Source organism: Callithrix jacchus, chromosome 9 (genome assembly GCF_049354715.1).
Source record: "Callithrix jacchus isolate 240 chromosome 9, calJac240_pri, whole genome shotgun sequence".
Taxonomy (NCBI): domain Eukaryota; kingdom Metazoa; phylum Chordata; class Mammalia; order Primates; family Cebidae; genus Callithrix; species Callithrix jacchus.
This window is the reverse complement of record NC_133510.1, coordinates 112,786,954-112,808,423: the sequence shown is the minus strand read 5'-3', so window position 1 is coordinate 112,808,423 and position 21,470 is coordinate 112,786,954. Positions and strand designations below refer to the sequence as shown.

The 21,470-nt window shown below is 48.6% G+C and overlaps 1 protein-coding gene across 2 annotated transcripts; it reads right to left on the bottom strand.

Moving 5' to 3' along the window:
* Window positions 1–266: 266 nt before the first annotated feature.
* TCHP (trichoplein keratin filament binding) lies at window positions 267–20,395 on the bottom strand. 2 transcript variants are annotated; one of them, XR_004729064.3, is made up of 14 exons: window positions 20,285–20,395; window positions 18,250–18,437; window positions 17,319–17,529; window positions 16,678–16,734; window positions 14,496–14,564; window positions 13,455–13,628; window positions 12,474–12,586; window positions 12,236–12,302; window positions 10,081–10,253; window positions 7,956–8,037; window positions 6,105–6,290; window positions 5,123–5,266; window positions 3,918–4,125; window positions 267–1,126 (listed from the first exon to the last, which is right to left on the bottom strand). XR_004729064.3 is itself a non-coding variant. In XM_035257546.3 (13 exons), exons 2-13 carry the CDS (start codon window positions 18,435–18,437, stop codon window positions 4,093–4,095), a joined length of 1,497 nt encoding a protein of 498 aa, XP_035113437.2. In that variant the 5' UTR covers window positions 20,285–20,395; the 3' UTR covers window positions 2,333–4,092. The 2 variants fall into 2 exon arrangements, 1 of the variants encoding a protein (XP_035113437.2); XM_035257546.3 differs by lacking the exon at window positions 267–1,126 and having other exon boundaries at window positions 2,333–4,125.
* Between the last annotated feature and the right edge of the window lie 1,075 nt (window positions 20,396–21,470).

Here is a 21,470-nt window from a genome sequence, read left to right as displayed (position 1 = left end):
AGCCTCCTACGGTAAGCGTTTCTACATGGAAATGGAGGAGGGGGTGTTTAGGGGAAATGAAGAAAAGGGAGCTGCAGCGTTCAGATGAGTTAATTGGGAGAAAATGAGAAAAAAAGCGCTAAGGCAGCATCAAAGCAGCACCCTGACATCAATCCAGGCTTTTCCAATGTGATCCTGATGGCTGTAATGTGGCAAGAGGCCCATTTCCGGCCATTTTGCTGGAGATCACCCGCGATGCCTGCACTAGAAGTGATGTGCACAGAGGATTCCAGCAACTCCATTTTAATAGAAAACACCGGAAATCAAACAAGTGGCGATGAACAAATGATGGTGAATTTACACAATCAGCTACGTTAGAGCAGTGAAAAGAAACCACAGCTACATGTTGGAAAAAAACCACCTATGTATCCGTTGAGGTAGACATTGTGTTTTGAGTGATATTAAGGCATAAAGTAAACATCCCTCTAAAAGCAAGACATTACAATGCAAAATCAGTTCCCTAAAATCAAACTCCATATAGCTTCATGACTGAATTTAGTCGAGGTCATCAAGAACTGCTAAGGCCAATTTTTTTTTTTTCCCACAGAGTTTCACTCTCATTGCCCAGGCTGGAGTGGAATGGGCAATCTCAGTCTACTACAACCTCTGCCTCCCGGGTTCAAGCGATTCTCCTGTCTCAGCCTCCCAAGTAGATGGGATTACAGGCATGTGCCACCACGCCCAGCTAATTTTGTAATTTTAGTAGAGATGGGGTTTCTCCATGTTGGTCAGGCTGGTCTCGAACTCCCGACCTCAGGTGATCTGCCCACCTCAGCCTCCCAAAGTGCTGGGATTATAGGCATAAGCCACTGCCCCTGGCCTAAGGCCAGTGTTTTTAAAGGCTTTACAATATCTTTTAAATGATTGCTCTATATTTTATGAACACCAAAAACTAAAAACCCAAATGAAAAAATCATATCCATAAATATGGATTTATAGACTGTACCTATTGCACAGACATCTCTTCAGCCCCATGAGTGACAACTGGCTGTGTCTGCCGGTGACATCTGCTCGTCTGTGTCCGATTCCAGCGTCTGACTTGTCACTGTTCACGGTCAGCTGTGACTTCCCAGGCCTAGTACCTTCCCTAGAGAGAATGTGTGCTGAATGAGGAGCAGAAAGCAATGTGAAGTCATCACTTCTGTATCAGCACAAGAAGCATTTCCTAGCAGTGGCTTCAGCATCATCTATACTAAAGAAATAGACCTTTGAAAAATCTGCCAAAGAATAATCTAGAAACCACTCATTTCGAGTCAGCAGGAAAAGGTGCTTAGCAACAATAGAAGTCATATATATGTATCTGTAACTACAACACAATCAAAATACAAAATGCAAATACCCTGGGCCCACAGGTGTATGGGCTATAGTAGAAATAATAAGACAGTGCAAACTCTTAAGTTTCTAAAAACAAATTATATTGGACCAGTTTAGAGCAGAAACATTTAATTAGGGCAGTGAACCAGTAACATAATTTTAATGCCAATGATTACCATCAGGCTTCAAAAACAAAAAATTAGGCCAGGCATGGTGGCTCATGCCTATAATGCCAGCACTTTGGGAGACAGAGGAGGGTGGATCACTTGAGATGAGGAGTTGGAGACCAGCCTGACCAACACGGGGAAACCCTATCTCTACTAAAAATACAAAAATTAGCCAGGTGTGGTGGCACATGCCTGTAATCCCAGCTACTTGAGAGGCTGAAGCAGGAAATCGCTTGAACCCAGGAGGCTGAGGTTTCAGTGAGCTGAAATTACACCACTGCATTCCAGCTTGGGCAACAAGAGTGAGACTCTGTCTCAAAAAAAAAATAAAATAAACAAACAATTCAGGCCAGGCACAGTGGCTCACACCTGTAATCCTAGTGCTTTGAGAGGCTGAGATAGGAGGATCGCATGAGCCCAGGAGTTCAAGACCAGCTTGGGCAACATGGCAAGACCCCCAATCTCCACTAAATTAGCCAGGCCTGGTGGTACACACCTGTAGTCCCAGCTACTGGGGAGGCTGAGATGAGAGGATCACTTGAACCTGTGAGGCGGAGGTTGCAGTTAGCTGAGATTACGCTGTTACACTCCAGCCTGGGTGACACCAAAGCCCTGTTTCACTCTGGTTTCAATTGAAAGAAGAGACCACTTTCCTATGAAAAATGAATATAACCTATAAAATGTTTTCAGTCATTGAAAACAGCCAATCCTGTATGTGGGAGATGTGGATTCAATCAGTAAAAAGCCTGTCACCACCCGCAGTGCACTTTATGGCAGTCAATCAGAGAATCCGTAACAAAGCCAGGAAGCTGTGCTGTTGAAGCAGGATTTTATTTCACAATTAATGGACATCTGAATCAGGGGACATAACTGTGAGCATGTGTGATGAACGCGATGCTCAGGGGATCATAGCCAAAGAGTTGCAAGAAAATGAACAACAGATGAAGGACGTGGTTTGCAGCTCAGTCTGTTTTTACAGCATAATGGAAGTGAAAGGTAAGGTGGCCCTTAGACTCAGGAGTTTTAATAAACTCTGGTTTTTAATAACCATGGAACAATGCCCTGTAATTAGCTGTAATTTACAGAGATATGGAATCTTGAACACAATGTAATGAAAACTGAAACCTCCAAGGAAGAATATAGGAAAAATACAAGTCATAAAATAAGATTACTGCAAGGAACTTGTTCCTATTTGTAGAAATGAATGTAGACCTGTATCATGCTGATATAGTGGTGGGAGAGAAATTTCTGATTGGTCTGTGGTTCTGAGTCTGATCTAGTTTCTTGAGGCTCAGTGCTTCTTCCTCTGGGCACATAAATCCCAGAAGGCTACATGTAGCCAAGACACTCCCAAGACACTAGAAGTCCCACATGTCACACCCCTGCCTTTAAAAGGTTAGCTAGCCAGGTGACCTTCTAAGGTACCTTTTTTTAGAGACAGGGTCTCTTTCTTTTGCCCAGGCTGGACTCGAACTCTTGGGCTCAAGCAATGCTCTTGCTGCAGCCTCCCGAGTAGCTGGGACTACAGGCACATGCCACCACATCCAGTATGAGGTCCCTTTTGGGGCTTGGTAACATACATGTTGGGATCAATCACTCCCAGACAATGCTCTATGGAAATTCTACCAAAATGCTTCCTGAAGGAGGAAAGACTCAACTCTTGCCACTTTTCTGAAATGTGTCTGTGGACGTCAGACTGTTCCAGGGTTTTAATTTGTTCAGTTCTTTTCCTTTTTTTGAGATGAAGTTTCACTCTTGTTGCCCAGGATGGAGTGCAATGGGGTGATCTTGGCTCACTGCAGCCTCCACCTCCTGGGTTCAAGCAATTCTCCTGCCTCAGCCTCTCAAGTAGCTGGGGTTACAGGTGCCTGCCACCACATCTGGCTAATTTTTTTATTTTTAGTAGAGATGGGGTTTCACCACATTGGCCAGGCTAGTCTTGAACTCCTGACGTCAGGTGATCCACCCACCTCAGCCTCCCAAAGTGCTGGGACTACAGGCGTGAGCCACTATGCCTGGCTTCACAGTTCTTTTCTTCCAGAATACAAAAGATGTAATCCTTTTAGGACCCTTAAATTAACAAACTCTGAAATAAATTCCACCAACATCTCTAGGTTTGTTTTCAATAGACTAAATTTAAATGGCAATTTTAAAAACTGAAAAGCTTTCCTCATATTTCTAGAGTCAACACTGGAGGCTGACAAAGGTTGAGACAACAGGAAACCACGTACACCATCACAGGCACAACCTGTGGCTCCTTAGTATTGACCTTGAGTTGATGTTATTGATAACACATTACAAGACTATGCGGCAGTGCTGTAGACACGTGCCTATCAAAGACCCTTGCTTGGGTAAGAAATGCATCAAAGGGCCTCTCACCAAGTGCTGCAGACTCACATCTTAAATGTCTGGCCAAACCCTGGATGCTTTTAATGATGAACCTGAGCAGGCACTGCTGAGCCATCTGACAGTGCCTGGGCACTGAGTATACCAGAGCCCCGTCAAACTGCCTGGAGGCTGGGATCAGAAGCCTCAGCATCCCTTGTTCTCTGTGCTTATGGTACCCATGAAGTCAGTTCCAAGCAATTTTCGGATGTCCGTAAGGCTGAAAAAAGAAAGAAAACACAAGACTGATCAGATCAGCAGTTATGTGGAGCATGGGGAATTAGCCTCTTTTAACTACAAGGTAAAAGAACAATATCAATGGCTGTTTCATTTATAGCTGAAAAAGACTGACCCTAAACCATAAATGAGGCACTTTATAACTTTTTAAAGTACTAGCCCTAAGAAACATTTTCGCATATGGTCTGTGAAACCCTGATCCCAAGACACTCACTGATCCATGGTCAAGGGGGTTTAGAAAAATGCTGTTCCCTGCAGCTCTGAGAGTCAGTGTGTGATGACATGAGTGGCCTATGGAAAACTGCAGCACCTGCTCTAATTTTGTTTCAGTTTCCAGCATCATCTGACCATGAGGAGCCAGTTCTCATTCTGTAGCACGTGTCCTGGGGAGTGCACTCTAGGCACCAGGTGGCCAGGGTGGCCCTGGGTAAAGGAGGCAGAGGGCACAAGCCAACACCAGAGGTGCTTTAGTCATCAGCTTCCTCAGGGCAGGGGAGGCAGCCTTTGCCTCTCTGTATTCCCCACGGTGCCATGCAGAGAGTTCTGGGAAACAAGACACTGGGAGGCACAGAAACAAGGATACACACACTAGGGGGAGAAGAGGGGAGAAGGACCGGTCTCCTGATCACTGGGCTTTGCTGTCTCAACAGCTGGGCCTACTGCTGTGTCCCCTCTCAGCAGCTGTGGCCACAGCTCTTCTTAGATTGCCCAAAGAGGGTAGATAGGCATGCAGCTTAGTAAGCAGAGGCCAGAGCAAAATCAACTCAAGGGCTGTTTGAGGCCCAACCAAGGACTGGAACAGCCCCTGCATGAGGGCTCCCTGTTGGTCAGTGGAGAGAGGAATACAGAAGAGGAACAAGGAATGACCCGGATGGCTGGAGGGCAGAGCCCAGTGCAGGGTGATGAACAGGCCCAAGGGAGCAGGGGCCGGGCAGAGTCTGTGTCATCATCGGTGGCCTGTCGCCTGACAGGCTCCCTACCTTGGGCCGGTAGCCCCGCTCAGCCATGGTCTTGGCCTCCTGCTGCAGCAAGGCATCCGAGAGCTGCTCAGCCCGGCGGGCCTCCTCCTCTTCCTCCTCTTCCTGCTGGTCTGCTTCCCATGCCTGCAGCCGGCGCTCTGCAACCTGGGTGCCAAGAACAAAGTCACCCTAAGACAAGGCCTATGGGGCAGAGCCTCTGATGAGGAGGGTAAGCCTGCAGTCCTACCCAGGCTGGAGAATCCAGCTGAGCAACAGCAATGCAAGTGCCAAGGAATGGACGGGAACCTGTGGAACTGGAAAGGGTATGTGTATAGCATGTACCTTGTGAAAAGCCCAGCATGTGGCCGGGTGTTTGGAGGGCTCTTCTGTCTTATGTCTAGGTACTGAACCGAAGAGAGAACTGTGGCCCCTGGTAAGCCAACAGCTTCCAGAAGCAGACAGGACAAAGCAGACAGACAGCAGTGTTGGCCTCATGCCCACATGTGATGGAGGATGTGGAGGAGAACGAAGCCACAGTCAAGAGGATGAGGACTGCCAGATGCAGTGGCTCACGCCTGTAATCCCAGCACTTTGGGAGGCCAAGGCAGCGGGATCATGAGGTCAGGAGTTTAAGACCAGCCTGGCCGACATAGTGAAACCCCATCTCTACTAAAAATACTAAAAATTAGCCGGGCATGGTGGCATGCCTGTAATGTAAGCCCAGCTATTCGGAAGGCTGAGGTGGAAGAATCACTTATACCTGGGAGGCAGAGGTTGCACGGAGCTGAGGTCATGCCACTGCACTCCAGCCTGGGTGACAGTGTGAGACATCTTAAAAAAAAAAAAAAAAAAGATGAGGACTGCAGCTGGGATTAAAACTGGGCACTGTGCTCTCAAGTGCATGCCAGCCCTGCCAGGCAGTCCAGGGCCTCTGAACCCTGTCCCATGATGATGTGAGAACCACAGCAGGCCCACTGCTTCCTGCCCTTGGGCTCAGCCCCACCTGGGCTTCCAGCTCCCGCTTCCTGGTAGATTTCAGCTCTTCACTCTCCTCTTTCTCGCGACGAGCAGATTCTCTTGCCTCCTCGAGATTTCGAATGAGTTGCTCCCTGTGTTTCAGGGATTCCTCTTGTGCCCGTCGATTCTGTTCAATCTTCTCTTGTATTTGCTGTTGTCTCCCTGTCAGAACCTACTCTCAGCAGAAAGAAAGGGCAGCTTTGAGGTTGACCCTAACAGATCCTGGTTCTACAAGCCTTGCACAGGCTGCAGCCACAGCAAGGCCCAGCCTCATCCTTGGGCCTCAGGCCCAAATACACAGACAGAGGCAGAGTCACACTATAGGATGTGCTCTTACGACATCAGTCACGCTTGCCAGTATACCAGAAACATTTCCCTCATACCCCAACATACACAAATTGTATCCAAACTATGTATTATGAAGAGACAGCTGAATGCCAAAGAGATCAAAGGAGACTGGGATGGAGCCCTCTCCCCAAGGGCACAGAAACCTTGCAGCAACAAGGTGAGTCTTACCTATCAGTGAGCTCTAAAAAACAGGAAAACCACAAGCACACAGACAGATGACCACAGGTGGAGATGGGGTTATCCCCTCATCTTTTGAACCTGCTGTGTTTGAAACCTGTCCCCAGAGCCGTGTGATACCCAAACTCCAGCCCAGCCCACAGTCAGGAGCAGGAAGCCACCTGACACTGTCAACAGTTATGCTGTAGGGCAGGGGGAAACAGAAAAGTGGCTGCCATCAGGAAGGAAATTTAAATGAGGAAAATCAAAAGCCACTGGAGAATTCTTAGTATTTACAAGAGCAAAACATCAATCGGGACCCGATTTCCTGTGGATTCCAAAATACTGCGTACTGCCAGACACAACACAGAGTTTCTCATTCTAAGCCACTTTAAAACAACTTTCAGCTCATGGATAACTAACTCTCCTCTCCTTCCAGATTTCCCTGTGGTTTGTGTGTGTCTTCCATGCATGGCATACACACTGACCAGGAAAACATGTTCTCCAGTTTATACCTGTTGTCTATCCCAAGAGGGAAAATGCATGGGAAGAGCCCCATGTACCAAGATGCTCCCTGCGGTGTTTCTCAGAATGGCTCCCAATTAGAAAAATAGCACATCCAGCTGGGTTTGGTGGCTCACACCTGTAATCCCAGCACTTTGGGAGGCCAAGGCAGGTGAATCACGTGAGGTCATGAATTCGAGACCAGCCATGGTGAAACCCTGTGTCTACTAAAAATATAAAAACTAGCTGGGTATGATGGCAGATGCCTATAATCCCAGCCACTTGAGAGGCTGAGGCAGAAGAGGCGCTTGAACCCAGAAGGCAGACGTTGCCGTGAGCCAAGATCATGCCATTGTACTCCAGCCTGGGTGAAAGCGAGACTCCATCTCAAAAAAAAAAAAAAAAAAAAAAAAAAAGAGGGAACGTAAAGGCAGCAGGAGACAGAGGACAGTCTGCAATACAGCCCTTGACGTGGCTTTTATAAAGATGTAACAGCATGTTACAACGCCTAAAGTAAAATAGCACAAGACAATTAAAAATACATGTGGAAAAAATGTTGGGCATGGAAACAGAAGAGCAGAAGGAAGCAGCAGCTATAGCTGTGTATAGAATGGCACTCTGGGGGACTTTTCTCATTTCTACTTTCTGTATTTCTGAATATTTTTCTAGTAAGTTCATATTAATTTTCCAATGATTTTTAAGGCCCACTTAAAATGACCAGAGAAGACTCTGTTCCCAGAGCATCTGGCAGGGTGACTGATCGATCACAGACTTCCAGATACCTGCCCGGGACCCAACAGCTGGTCCACATCGCCGGAGCTGGGATTACCTCGCTCATCAGTCTGTCCCGTGCGCTGCGTTCTCGGGCCCACTCTGCCTCTCTCTTTTCCCACATCTCCTTGGCCTCCTCCCTGGGCGAACACAAAAGGGATGATAGCAGGCTCCTCCCCACCACGGTAGGAAGCGAGCTATGGAACAGACAGGGCTGCAGGGTACATGGCTTCTGCAGGGCTGCCCTGAAGATAAACATCCACACGTACATTGAAAAGATTACATTAAGGACAGCATCCACAGACAGTGCTGTTGGAAGCTTGTTGTTGTTGTTTTAGATGGAGTCTTGCTCTGTCATCCAGGCTAGAGTGCAATGGTGTGATCTCAGCTCACTGCAACCTCCACCTCCCAGGTCAAGTGATTCTTGTGCCTCAGCCTCTTGAGTAGTGCCACCATGCCCGGATAATTTTTGTATTTTTAGTAGAAATGGGGTTTCACCATGTTGATCAGGCTGGGCTTGAACTCCTGATCTCAAGTGATCTGCCCATCTTGGCCTTCCAAAATGCTGGGATTACAAGCGTGAGCCACCGCACCCAGCCCTATTGGAGGTATTTTAAGTTACCTTTTTAATACCCATCTCCTTATAAAAAGCAATTGTGAGCTGGGTACAGTGGCTCACACCTGTAATCCCAGCACTTTGGGAGGCCGAGGTGGGTGGATCACAAGGTCAGGAGATTGAGACCATCCTGGCTAACATGGTGAAACCCTGTCTCTACTAAAAAAAAAAAAAAACATTGGCCGGGTGTGGAGGCACACGCCTGTAGTCCCAGCTACTCAGGAGGCTGAGGCAGGAGAATCGCTTGAATCCAAGAGGCAGAGGGTACAGTGAGCCAAGATCGTGCCACTGCACTCCAGCCTAGGCAACTGACCGAGACTCCATCTCAAAAAAAAAAAAAAAAGGCAATTGTGATGACTTACACCATGACCATTTAACACAGAGACAAATGAAACCATCAGGACCTGGAGAGGAGGAGGGCATGGCCTGTGCCTGAGCCCTGCCACCAAGCACCTGTGTCACTGCAGCTCACCCTGGACTGAGTAACCTCCTCAAGTCTCCATGTCTCATAGGCCACCACTTGGCTGGATGTCAAGACTCAGTAAGATGAGGCCTGTAAAGAGCATTTAGCAGCGTCCAGCATGCAGTAAGTGCTCAATGTATTCTATTTATTATTCAGTGATTTTGATCTGCTAGTTTAATCTTTAGGACCCAAACTCAGTTTTCTATACATAAGCAGCATTCAACATCTCTAAGAATCTCCTTCCAGCAGGGCATGGTGCTCACGCCTCTAATTCTAGCACTTTGGGAGGCTGAGGGGGGTGGATCACCTGAGGTTAGGAGTTTGAGACCAGTCTGGCTGACATGGTAAAACCCCATCTCTACTAAAAATATAAAAATTAGCCAGGCATGGTGGCAGGTGCCTGTAATCAGAGCTACTCAGGAGGATGAGGCAGTGAATTGCCTGAACCCAGGAGGCAGAGGCTGCAGTGAGCCGAGATCATACCACTGCACTCCAGCTTGGGTGACAGAATGAGACTCTGTCTCAAATAAAAAGAATTTCCTTCCAAACCTCTAAGATTTCAGATGAACACATCATCACTCTAAACCTTACTGATTTCTACCTGAGATAATACAAGGGGAAAAAAAACAACTGTGATGACTTATACCACGGCCAGGTCCATTATGAAGATGTGCTCCTTGGGAACGTTAGACAACGTAACAGGTATTTCTTCTTCCTTTTTTTCTTTCTGAGACAGAGTCTCGCTCTGTCACCCAGGCTGAAGTGCAGTAGTGCAATCATAGCTAATCAGAGCCTCAACCTCCTGGGCTCAAGCGATCCTTCCACTCAGCCTCCCGAGTAGATGGACTACAGGCGTGAACAACGATGCCTGGCCAATTTGTGTATTTTTGATAGAGACTGGGGTTTGGCCATGTTGCCCAGGCTGGTCTTGAATTCCTAGGCTCAAGCGATCCACCTGCCTTGACCTCTCAAAGCACCAGGATTACAGGTGTGAGCCTCCAAGCCCAGCCAACAGATATTTCAGTAACAGGTGACCCATGGGGCATTTCAAGGAACCAGAGTCGAGGCCAGGAGCCTCCGGCGCAGTCAGTGGCCGCCACTCACCTCAGCAGCACCTGCAACTCTGCCTCCCGTGCCCGCTCCAACTGCAGCTGCTCCTCAATGGCCTGCTTCATCCAGGCTACATCAGCCACCGCCTGCTCCCGCTTGGCCAGGTCGAGGCGCTGGCTCTCGTCCTCCTTCTCGAGGAGGGCCTGCAGAATCCGCCTGTCTGCCTCCTAAAAGAAGCAGAGGGCAGCACGTGGCTGGGCTGGACAGAGGCCTTCTGCAATGAGAGCCTACACAGAGCCTATCACAGACATTTGTGATCCTACAGTGTTCTCAAGATAGAGATGGGAAGATGCGGGATTATTTCTGAACAGACTGGGGATAAGCATGAGGGGTGGTTGAGACACTGCACAGGCCTAGGAGCTTCTCTCTGGCCAAAGGGAGACCCCACAACACCACATGCCCTCGGAAACATCTGGTTACACTTTTTAGAATACAACTTGGCAAAAATCCTACTTGTAAGAATGAAGACCACAGTGACACAAAGGTGTAAAACACTCACTGCAGCTTTTATACAAGAGGGAAAAACCAGAAACAACCAAAATGCTCATTGGTGGGGAATTAGCTACTATGTACATTGACCTAATGGAAGCATTAAAAGAATGCAGGAGGATGGGCACCAAGGCTTATGCCTGCAATCCCAGCACTTTGGGAGGCTGAGCTGGGAGTATCACTTGAGCACAGGAGTTCAAGACCCACCTGGGCAATGTAGCAAGACCCCCATCTCTACAAAAAAAAAAAAAAAAAAATCAGCCAGGCATGGTGATACCCACCTATAGTCCCAGCTACTCAAGAGCCTGAGAGGTCCTGATTGTGCCACTGCACTCCAGCCTGGACAATAGAGCAAGACCCCATACAAACAGGCTGCATATCAGGACCAACTGTGCTGCTGCACCCCATGTCCTGCCTTGACCGCAGTGGGCAGGGATGGGAAGGGCAGCTTGGGTCTGTCCCCTTCACAGCATGGGAGCTCATTATAGTACTTAGGAATCCGAAGGAGCTATTTGAAAAGAACAGGTTCAATCTAAGCATAATGATCTTTTATTTGTGTTTTTGGGGTTTTTTTTTTTTTTGAGACAGAGTCTTGCTCTGTTGCCCAGGCTTGAGTGCAGTGGTGCAATCACGGCTCACTGCAACCTCCGTCTCCTGGGTTCAAGCAATTCTCCAGCCTCAACCTCTCAAGTAGCTAGGACTACAAGTGCACATTACCATGGCTGGCTAGTTTTTGTTTTTGTTTTGTTTTTTTTTGAGACGGAGTTTTGCCCTTGTTGCTCTGGCTGGAGTGTAGTGGCACAATCTTGGCTCACCACAACCTCCGCCTCCCGGGTTCAAGCAATTTTCCTACCTCAGCCTCAAGAGTAGCTGGGATTACAAGCCTGTGCCACCACACCCGACTATAGTTTGTGTATTTTTTTTTAGTAGAGATGGGGTTTCTCTACTAACCCCATCTCTACTAAAAATGGGGCCTCAAACTCCTGACCTCAGGCAGTCTACCCACCTCGGTATCCCTAAGTGCTGGGATTACAGGCAATGAGCCACCGTGCGCGGCAGAGCTTTTTAAAAATTATAGAGATTTAGTGTTAAGTGAAGATGCTGAGGAATGCAACCTCAATTACATTTAAAAACAAAAACAAAAACAAACCTCTACCTCTCTGAATGTAAACATATCTAGAAAGATGTGCACCAGACAGACACCTCTGGGGACAGAGATTGCAGGCGCTGGTCAAGGGGGTGATCTCACTTTGTGTTGTGCTGTTTTTAAATAACAGGTTTATTGAAAAATAATTTGACGTTCTGATATCTCTATCTCTCTGTGTATCACACACACACTGCAAAAGGATCCTTGCAGTCAAGCTAATTACCATATCCTCACAGTTGCTTTTTGTAGTGACAACACTTAAGATCGACTCTCTTAGCAAATTTCAAGAATACAACACAGTGTCATCAACTGTGGTCAACACACTGGACACTAGGCCCCAGAACTCCCGCATCTCCAGAGGGTTGGATATACCCTCTGACCAACATCTCCCTCTCCCGTGACCCCTCCGTCTCTTTTCATTCTTACGAGAATGCACTCATATACTAAGAAATGGAAGACTTCTTTTTTTTTTCAAAAAGAGGATGAGAAAGATGTCAATCTCTTCAGACTTACCAGCTCCTCTTGGATCTGCTGTGCGCGTCTGTTGAGTTGAGCGTTATACTGATGTCTCAAGAAGCGCCTGAAGGAGAATCAAATGTGGGCTACCTTCAGTATCTCAGAAAGAATTAAACGCAAGTTAGACAACTGCTGACCACAGGGCATCTCCTTTATGGTTTCAGCAACATGACCGAAAGTCTGAAAAAGCAAGAGGCCCACCCGCATGGGAAGAGTGGGCCCTCCTGACACGCACCCCAGCTCCGCCTTCTCCCGGAAGGCTTCCATCTGCTTCCGCTCTTCCTCCAGCCTGTCCAGCTCCCACTGCTGCTTCAGCAGATTCTCCTGCTCCTTCTTTAGTTTGGTGGCCTGTGGTGGTGAGTAAGCCCGACTGAGATCTGAGATGGTGGGAACCAGATCTTCCTTCACGCTCCATCTCCGTTTTTCAGATACTCCGTGACGGTGGCCTGGCCACCAGGTGGTCGCGATCCCCTCCCACCTCTCACTTACCCATCCCATCTCATCTGAGCCATTTCCCCAAAGGGCCTTTCTGAGTCCCAAACTCTAGATTCCCACAGGACCCTGTACTGGTCCACGCTTACTATAACTTAACTGTCCTCCGCCTGACACAGCCTCCACCAGGAAGCCAGGCCTGTGGTCCTTGCTCAGGCTCTATCTCTAGCTCCAACCCAGTGCTCGGCACCTAGAATATAAGTGGTGGGCACTAAGAACGTAGCTGCTGAATCCCTGGGCCTGGGTAAGGGGAAGTGGGGCCACAGGAGCATGGGACTCCTTCATCTAAATAGGTAAATCTCATTCTTTCAAGGGAACTGTGCCATGTTCTCTAAAAACAGCCTCTGGACCAAAAACCCTCAGTTAGGCCTCGAGACCTGAAACCTGCTCCCCACAGAGAGATGGGTGCTAGATCGTGTCTACTTAGTGCACTGGAAAATCCATGTTCTAAGAATATTCTCAAGCAGCAGGTTGCTGAGCACCTCTGAGAGAACAGCTACTGGCTCTGTGTCATTAACATTCTGGAATCCAGGCACACAGACCAGGAGAATGACAAAGCTCCAGGCAGAAGGGGATGCATGTGAGAGGGAGAACCTGGCTCCTGCTGCCCTTCATAGGATCTCAGCCCTGCTATGACCTCTCCTTTGGGCGGCCTCTCAAGTGCCCATCTCATGCTAACAAGCAGCTATGAAGGAGGTCATGGCCGAGAGGGGCTCGTGCCCACCTCCACCTCCTTCAGTTTCAGCTCCTCCATCTGCTGCAGCAGCGCCTCCGCCTGGAGCTTGTCCTCCAGCTGCCTCCTTTCCTCTTCAGCTTTCATCCGTTCCAGCGCCTCCCTCCGGGCCTTTTTGTATTGGTTTTCATACTGTTTGTTCTCTTGCTCTGCCATGGCTTCTTGCTGCAAGGAGCCGAATGAACACAGGTCAGTATCTGTACCATACACCAACAAAAACCCAGCTCCTGCCACCATTCTGCAGGACACAGGGCCCAGGCAGTTCCTGCCTGAATCCCAAGTGACGACGCCTTCAGAGACCAAGTCAGGGAGGGCCTTGATAATGCTGGGTTTCCACTCCACTCAACAAAACACTTTCTGAAGCAAACCAGGAGGCAAAGTGACCGGTGCATGGAGGTGTGAAAGCTCAACCCCACAGAGGCTACTGTAAGCCAGGGTTGTGAGTTTATGATGCAAATTTCATCAGAATGACAAAAATGCCCTTAAAGACACATGTTCTAGCTGGACCCTGTGGCCCACACCTGTAATCCCAACACTTTGGGAGGCTGAGGTGAGAGAATCGTTTCAGGCTAGGAGGCCAGACCAGCCTGAGCAACAGAGCAAGACCCCATCTCTATAAAAATTAAAAAATTAGCTGGGTACAGTGGCGCATACCTGTGGTCCCAGCTACTTGGGAGGCTGAGATAGGAGGACTGCTTGAGCCCAGGTGGTCGAGGCTGCAGTGAGCTGTGAATCGCTGCAGCCTGGGTGACAGAGCAAGACCCTGTCTCCAAAAGAAAAAAAGATGCATGCTCTACATGCCACCTCCCAGCCCCGGTCACCTGGCCGTACTCTGCCCTAGGAATGATCACATAGGATTCTAGTATGTATAAGAGCAAACATTCAGTTTTCACATGTGTCAAGTAAACTGAGAAAGAGTCTACTGTACTCCTTAACTGGAGTCACTGACATTGAAAACAGCAAACAAATGCAAAGACATGGACAGCCTCCCACCACAGAATGCAGGGCTGTTCCCAGAGTCACATACCACACCTGTTTTTTTTCTTCTTTCTGCATGTCCCAAGAGTTTACCACATGCTTCTGGTGAAGGTCCAGCTCCATCTGAGGACAGAAGTGAGAGGATGTGGGCTTCCTCATGGGACAGACAGGCACTATGGGGACAGTGTGCTGCTACCCTCTGTGCCAACTGTTGGAAAGTGGCCATGACTTCCCTTCATGGGGACTCAGTGGCACAGGCATCCAATAGAGAGTGTGGGGTGACTCCAACATGTAGTATGAATGCAAGTCAATCAGAAGACCAAGGGACCAGGTGCTCCTGCACCAATCTCCTGAGCTGGTACAAAGTAACAGAGACTTCCCTCCCACTAGCCCTGGGGTTGAGCTGGATGCTGAAATGGAAATACAATTTCAAAGGCCACCTCGGGTTGATCTACTACATGCCAGGCCCTGGGAGACAGCTGGGTGAGGAGAAGACTCAACCCTGTGCCTGGCTCCCCAAAGCTTCCTCTGCAAAGCAGATGAGTATGTACTCCATGTATCAAGTAATGTGCCAGTAGGTCCAACAAGTTTGGAATTGTTAGCAAGAGATTTGGGTGCAGAGAATCTCCTAGATTAGAAAATGGATCACAACATTCAATCCAAAAGCTTTTGTTTTAAGAAACTGTTTATAAAATTAGCCAGATATGGTGATACCCACCTGTCTCAGCTACTCAAGAGGTTGGGTGGGAGGATCAGTTGAGCCCAAGAGTTCGAGATCAACCTGAGCAACATAGGGAGACCTCGTCTCTACAAAAAAGTTTTAAAATAATCTTTCCTGGCTTGGTGCAGTGGCTCACACCTGTAATCCCAGCACTCTGGGAGACCGAGGCAGGCGGATCATGAGGTCAGGAGTTTGAGACCAGCCTGGTCAATATGGTGAAACTCCATCTCTACTAAGAAAACAAAAAAATTAGCTGGGCATGGTGGCGTGTGCCTATAGTCCCAACTACTCGGGAGGCTGGAGCAGAACAATCACTTGAACATAGGAGGTGAGTTCAAGCAGCAGTGTGCCGAGCAAGATCACGACACTGCACTCCAGCCGGTGCGACAGAGTAACTGTCTCAAAAATAAATAAATAAAATCTTTCCCAACTTACAACTGAACATATGCTGTGCACCTAACTTGAATGTTCTGAATAAGCTTTTCTGAGTAAACGGCTCTGGAGGCCAACTACACTGATGCCAACAGGACTAAGGAGTCCTCCCACAGCTTGGTGTGAACTGCACAAAAGCACTAATCTTCCATTATTTAGCACCTGGTGATTTCTAAATGTAACTATGAATAATGTGAAGGCATCAAATGTATACAAAAACTGTTAAGTTGAAAATAAATGAATGATAACAGTGAAGGATGATCTCCCTCCAGCCAAATCTCCACTGAACAATGCCACCAAGCCAAGAGGTCACCCCCTCTCCTGCAGTTTGTCCTCCTCTCCCCTGCCAGCCCAGTTCAGGCCTTCACTGGGCTGGGCTGTCACAGCACCCCTCCCTGCTGCCAGCACATTATTGCCAGAGGGATCTCTTTGAAATTGCAGCCAGGATCCTGTGTGCCAGTCCCCAGCACCTTCAGAGGAAGGTCACACAAGCTCTTCTGACGTCTGGCACCATCCACCTCACCAGCATCAGCTCTTGGGGTTCTCCCTATCTGACATCCTAGCCTCACTGGCACACTTTCAGCTCCCAGGCCTCACTCTGCTCTCAAGTCTCAGGCTGGTTCTCACAGTCATGTAACCTCGAACATCCTTTCCTCCCCCTACACACATCCCTTCAAACTCATCCACCTCAGGAACTCCTCTGGGAAGCCTCCCTGACCCCTCCAGAGTTGAGTGCACTGGCCCATGCCCATCTTCTCAGGCTGGCCCAGTACCCTGCATCTGGCCCTGTAATGAGCTACCCACTGTCTCCCATGATGGACGCAAACTTATGAGCAGAAAACCCATCTAATCTCCATGTCCCCACCTGGTAGACCAGGCAGCCAGGGTTCAATCAACACTTGTTCAACAACTGAATGAACCGCTCAGTGCAGCCTGCACCAGATCTTCTGCCTGCTGCTCTTTTCAGGCACTCAAGGTTCCCTCCTCTGTTTCAACCCAGTACAAGATACGTGGTTAAAAAAAAAAGTCTGGAAACATGATTCCATCTACTTAGGCAAATCAATGGAGGTCTCTGACTTTCACCTCTCGAAGTCTCGGGTTGTTCTTTTTCCAGTGTTCATACAAAAGTTGTTCAGCAATCTATCAAGAAAACACAATGGAAAGCCTGATGTCATTTTTCAAATTCATCCACGTTTTGGGTGACACACAGAAGTCAGCTCAAGCTACAGGCGCCTCCATTCACACTGTCACTGCACCCACTGCTCAAACCCTGGTGTTTCACACGCACAGCTCTGAGGACCACGACACTAATGAGTGACTCTTGCAATGGTGACAAAAGGAGGCCAAAATCTGATGCTACTATGCAGAGGTCCTATCTAGGGGGTCTCAAAGTAACACAGCAGGGTAAAAAGCACAGACCCGGGCTCACTGTTTCACACAACTACTTTGGAAGGTAAGACAGACTAGTCTCAGATCTTTGTGGGCCCACATAACCGGAAGTAAGGAAAACTCCCAGATGTAATGATTTAAGGGGCTAAAGGGAATACAGCTGACTCATCTAAAACCCAGTCCCTGCACAAGGACTTAAGCTCTTTTCCTGCTGGCTCTGGAGTTAACTGGCATCTCATCAGACGTGAGCACCCAGGAATGACCCTACATGTGTGACACACACAGGCTGGGAGTGCTCCTGCTCCACAGCCTCCTGAAGGCCTCTGGGAAGTTACCAGTTTCCTCTGTTCTTCTCTAGCTGATTTCAGATTCCTGTGCTGCTCCCGGATTCTTCTTTCCCTCAAGTTCATGCTCAGCCTTAGCTCCTCCAGTTCTCTGACCAGCAGGTCCTGTTCCTCCTGCATGAGCTGCCTGAGCTTCTCCCGCCGGACCTCCAGACTCTTCCTCTTCTCCTCCTTCATCTTCTCACGCTGATAGGCATGCATGCTGGGTGAGAGGGAGCCTGCCTGAATCAATCATGCCACAGCCACAAGGAGCATGCTCTGCTCTGCTGTGTGGGTAAGAGGCTAAGGTAGGTATGTCATGGTGACACAGGAATGTGTCCCCAGCCAAAGTGAAGAGAACAGGTAACTGAATAGTATGCATAAGAGAAAATCTTGTTTTTGCAAAAAGAAAATGTATAAATAATATCTATATTATCCATCACATAAATCCTACAGTGTAGGTCTGCTGTAGCCCCACTTGACTGATGAGGAAACCAAACCTCATGCATTCAGCAAGAGACATGGTCAGGATTTCCATCTAGGTCTATCTGACTTCAAAGCCTATGCTTTTGGCCTCCACATTTTTACAGGAACTTCTATAAAAGCAGGGGTGTGTGTGTGTGTACTTAAGCATAAATACCAATGGAAAAAGGCATGGAAGGATATGTGCCAGACTTAACTGTGGCTCTCTCTGGGGATGTGGGGTTACAAGGAGGATTATGAATTCTATCATGTGCTTCTGCATCATTTTTTCTTTTTTTTAATGCCAATGTATACTGCACTGATGATCTATTTTTTCCATTTCCAGCTGGAAAAACATCATCGTGCAGGTAATTCATGCTGCCTGGCAAATCCTATGCTCCCTGAATTCTTAAGGCCTCATCCCCTGACCAGCAGCAAGCGGCCCCCACCTCCATCCAATCGTCAGTCACTGCACAATTACCTCCGCTGGTAGGAGGTTTTAGAGCTCCACTCTGCCTGCTTGGAGCTGCAGATGTCAGACATCCTGAAATAACGGCTGTTCTGCTCCCACTGCTGCCGAAGCCGGGCCTCCTGCTCTCGCTGTCGTGCTAGCTGCTGATTCAGGCGCTGCTGGCTGCACCAGTAGGACGGCAACGTGGGGAGCGCCATCTGAGAACAGGAATGGGAAGAAAATGAAGCACTGCAAATCCCAGGAACCCTCACCAGCTTCACCTCAGCCCTTGGCTACTCAATGAAATCACCTGGTGGAACTTTACCTCCGTGGGGCCCAGGTACCAGCATTTTAAAAAATGATTTGCCACTAGTGCGGCAAATTCTCAATTTAAATAAGCCTTAGCCAGATGTGGCAGCTCTGGCCTATAATCCCAACACTTTGGGTGGCCGAGGAAGGAGGATCACTTGAGGCCAGGAGCTGGAGACCAGCCACATCATGAGACCTCATCTCTACAAAAAATCAAAAATTAGCCAGGAGTGGTGGCATGCTTGTAGTCCCAATCACTCAGGGGGCTGAGGCAGGACTGCTTGAGCCTAGGAGGTCGAGGCTGCAGCAAGCCATGTTAGCGCCACTGCACTCAGCCTGGGTGACAGTGATTTTTTGTTTCAAAAAAGCAAAAACATCAAAAAGTCAGGACTGCATGCAGTTGTCGGCCAGCCATTACTAGGGACACAACAGACAGGAACAGGGATTGTCCTAAGATTGCTACTAGGCACATCAGGGGCATTTATGCTCTGCTTAAACAGAGACCATAATGTAAGGAACACATGTGTGTGCCAAGCACTCAATACATATTAATTTTTTCATTCTTACAATCACCCTGCTATTTGGCAGGGAGGAAACAAGTTGGAAGAGGTGAAGTGATTTGCTCAAGATAGCAGAGCCAGGAATTAGAGGAAATAAAAAAGCATGATCTGGCCGGGCACAGTGGCTCACGCCTGTAATCCCAGCACTTTGGGAGGCCGAGGTGAGCAGTCTGCCTGTGGTCAAGAGTTCGAGACAAGTCTGGCTAACATGGTGAAACCCTGTCTCTACTAAAAATACAAAAAAAAATTAGCCGGGCGTGGTGGCGTGCGCCTGTAATCCCAGTTACTTGGGAGGCTGAGGCAGGGGAACTGCTTGAACCCGGGAGATGGAGGCTGCAGTGAGCCGAGATCACGCCACTGCCCTCCAGCCTGGTGTGTCTCAACAACAAGCATGATCCTAATTCATGTCCCCCTGAGACCAGCGCCCAGACTCTCTACACTGCAAGGGGGCTGCCTGTTGGGACCAACATGCCCTGGTTCTGACAGCCCCCGGGGAGGGGCCTAGCCTGAAGTAACACTCGGAAGTGCTTTGGGCTACCAAGAAGGACGGATCTTTCATCTTGAAGATGAAGCAACTGAGACCTAGAGAGCGGAATTGCCTGAGCAATGTAGGGATACAGCTGGAGCCCTGAAAGCAGAGAGCAGTCTCACTCCAGGCACCGACTCCCCTGACCCAAAAGCTGTCTTCAAGTGCAGGGTCGACGAAGTGCCTGGGTAGAAACGCCTGCTGAATAAACGAAAAGGCTTGGCCCATGCCAAGAATCTCATACTCGGGGTCCTCCAGGTTCGGGGACAAACACTCTGCGTCTATGGTCCAAATGTGGCCGGCCGGCTGCTAACGTGTGACCTCGGTCTCGAGACCGTGGTAGGCTTCATATTCTTTTTCCCTGTCCCGTAAAACCGCCAGTGGATCAATCTTTGCATCGAGAATCAAAAGTTTAAGATTCCGGTCCTGGATTGGCCACCTACAAGCTGGGCTGCTCCCCGAATACGTCGCATCCCTCTCTCAACCTGAACAGGTACGTGCAACAAAGAGGGTCACAGCACACCGTGGGCAGAGTGAGAACCCTAAGCGCCCAGAGCTCGCGTCCGCGGACTCCCGCCTCGGTTCCCGCCCGCGCGGGCCGCCTGCGTTCAGGACCCTGTGGCCCCCCGCCCTAACGCCGGATCCAGCAGAGTCCAATCCCTCGGCTCACGTTTCTCGGCGTCTCGGAGTTTCCGAAGAGTCCCCGGGTCCGAGTTCCCGCAGGCACGAAGCGGGCCGGCCAGTTCCCGGACGTACTTCCCAGACGCCCTACAGCAACACTGGCGCTCTCCTTCCTGGTGGCGCCTGCAACGGCCCCCAACGACGGAGCGTCACAAGGGCCAAGCCTCTTTCAGCGCGAAGGGAGACTGTTTTTCTCTGGTGCCCCCTCGTGGTCGGCGGGAGATAAATAGCAAACGTCACTAGTCTGAAATAGGGAAGGATGGAGGCAAAGAATCTGTCCGTGCACTACACGTTATTTCAGGATGGTGATTATCTTCACCTGAAGGTGAAGGTGAAAACCAGGGGGAAGAGAATATAAGCTAGTGCTTCTCAAACCTGGATGCGCATGAGAATCACCAGATACCAGCCTGCGCAACATGGAGGGACCCCTGCTTCTAAAAAAAATTTTTTTAATTAGCCAGGCATGTTGGTACCTATAGTCCCAGCTACTCGGAGGTTGAGACGGGAGGACCACTTGAGCCCAGGAGGCTGAGGCTGTCGTGAGCCGTGACTGTGGCACTGCACTCCAGCCTGGGTGACAGAGCCAGACACTGTCTCAAAAAAAAAAAAGACAGATGCCTAAACCTTTAAAAAAAAATCCAGATGCCTCAACCAAACGCCAAATCCCATCTGACAGTACCAGTGTTTTCCAAAATTCGCCAGGTGTGCTTAATGTACAACCTGGGCAGAGACCTGCTGGCATAAGTAGATGCAAGTTACTGGTAACTTTCTAATGTAATCTTATATCGGTGGTGAGTTCAAGAGTGTTCATTCTATTAGTAAGTTTTATAATTCAAGTGTTCTACAAGTATTATATTAAAGATAGTTGTGCTACAACTATTCTATTAAAAAGAAAATAAACATATTTACTTGTTTGTTCTCTTTCATTTTCCCATTCTTTTTTCTTTCTTTCTTCCCAAGTGGCCTAATCCTGGAAGCCTGAAGTCCCCAGGTCACCGCCTCCACCCTCTTTTGCTGGCCAGACATCCTCACCCCTCCACCCCACACACACCTCTTGATTACACAACTATTAAGCAACTTAAAAAGTGTCTTTTCCTTTGCTCCTCTTGGGTATTCTATGAGATATCGTATTGTCCCCATTTTAGAATTGCCTAAACTAAGCCTCGAAAGGTAAC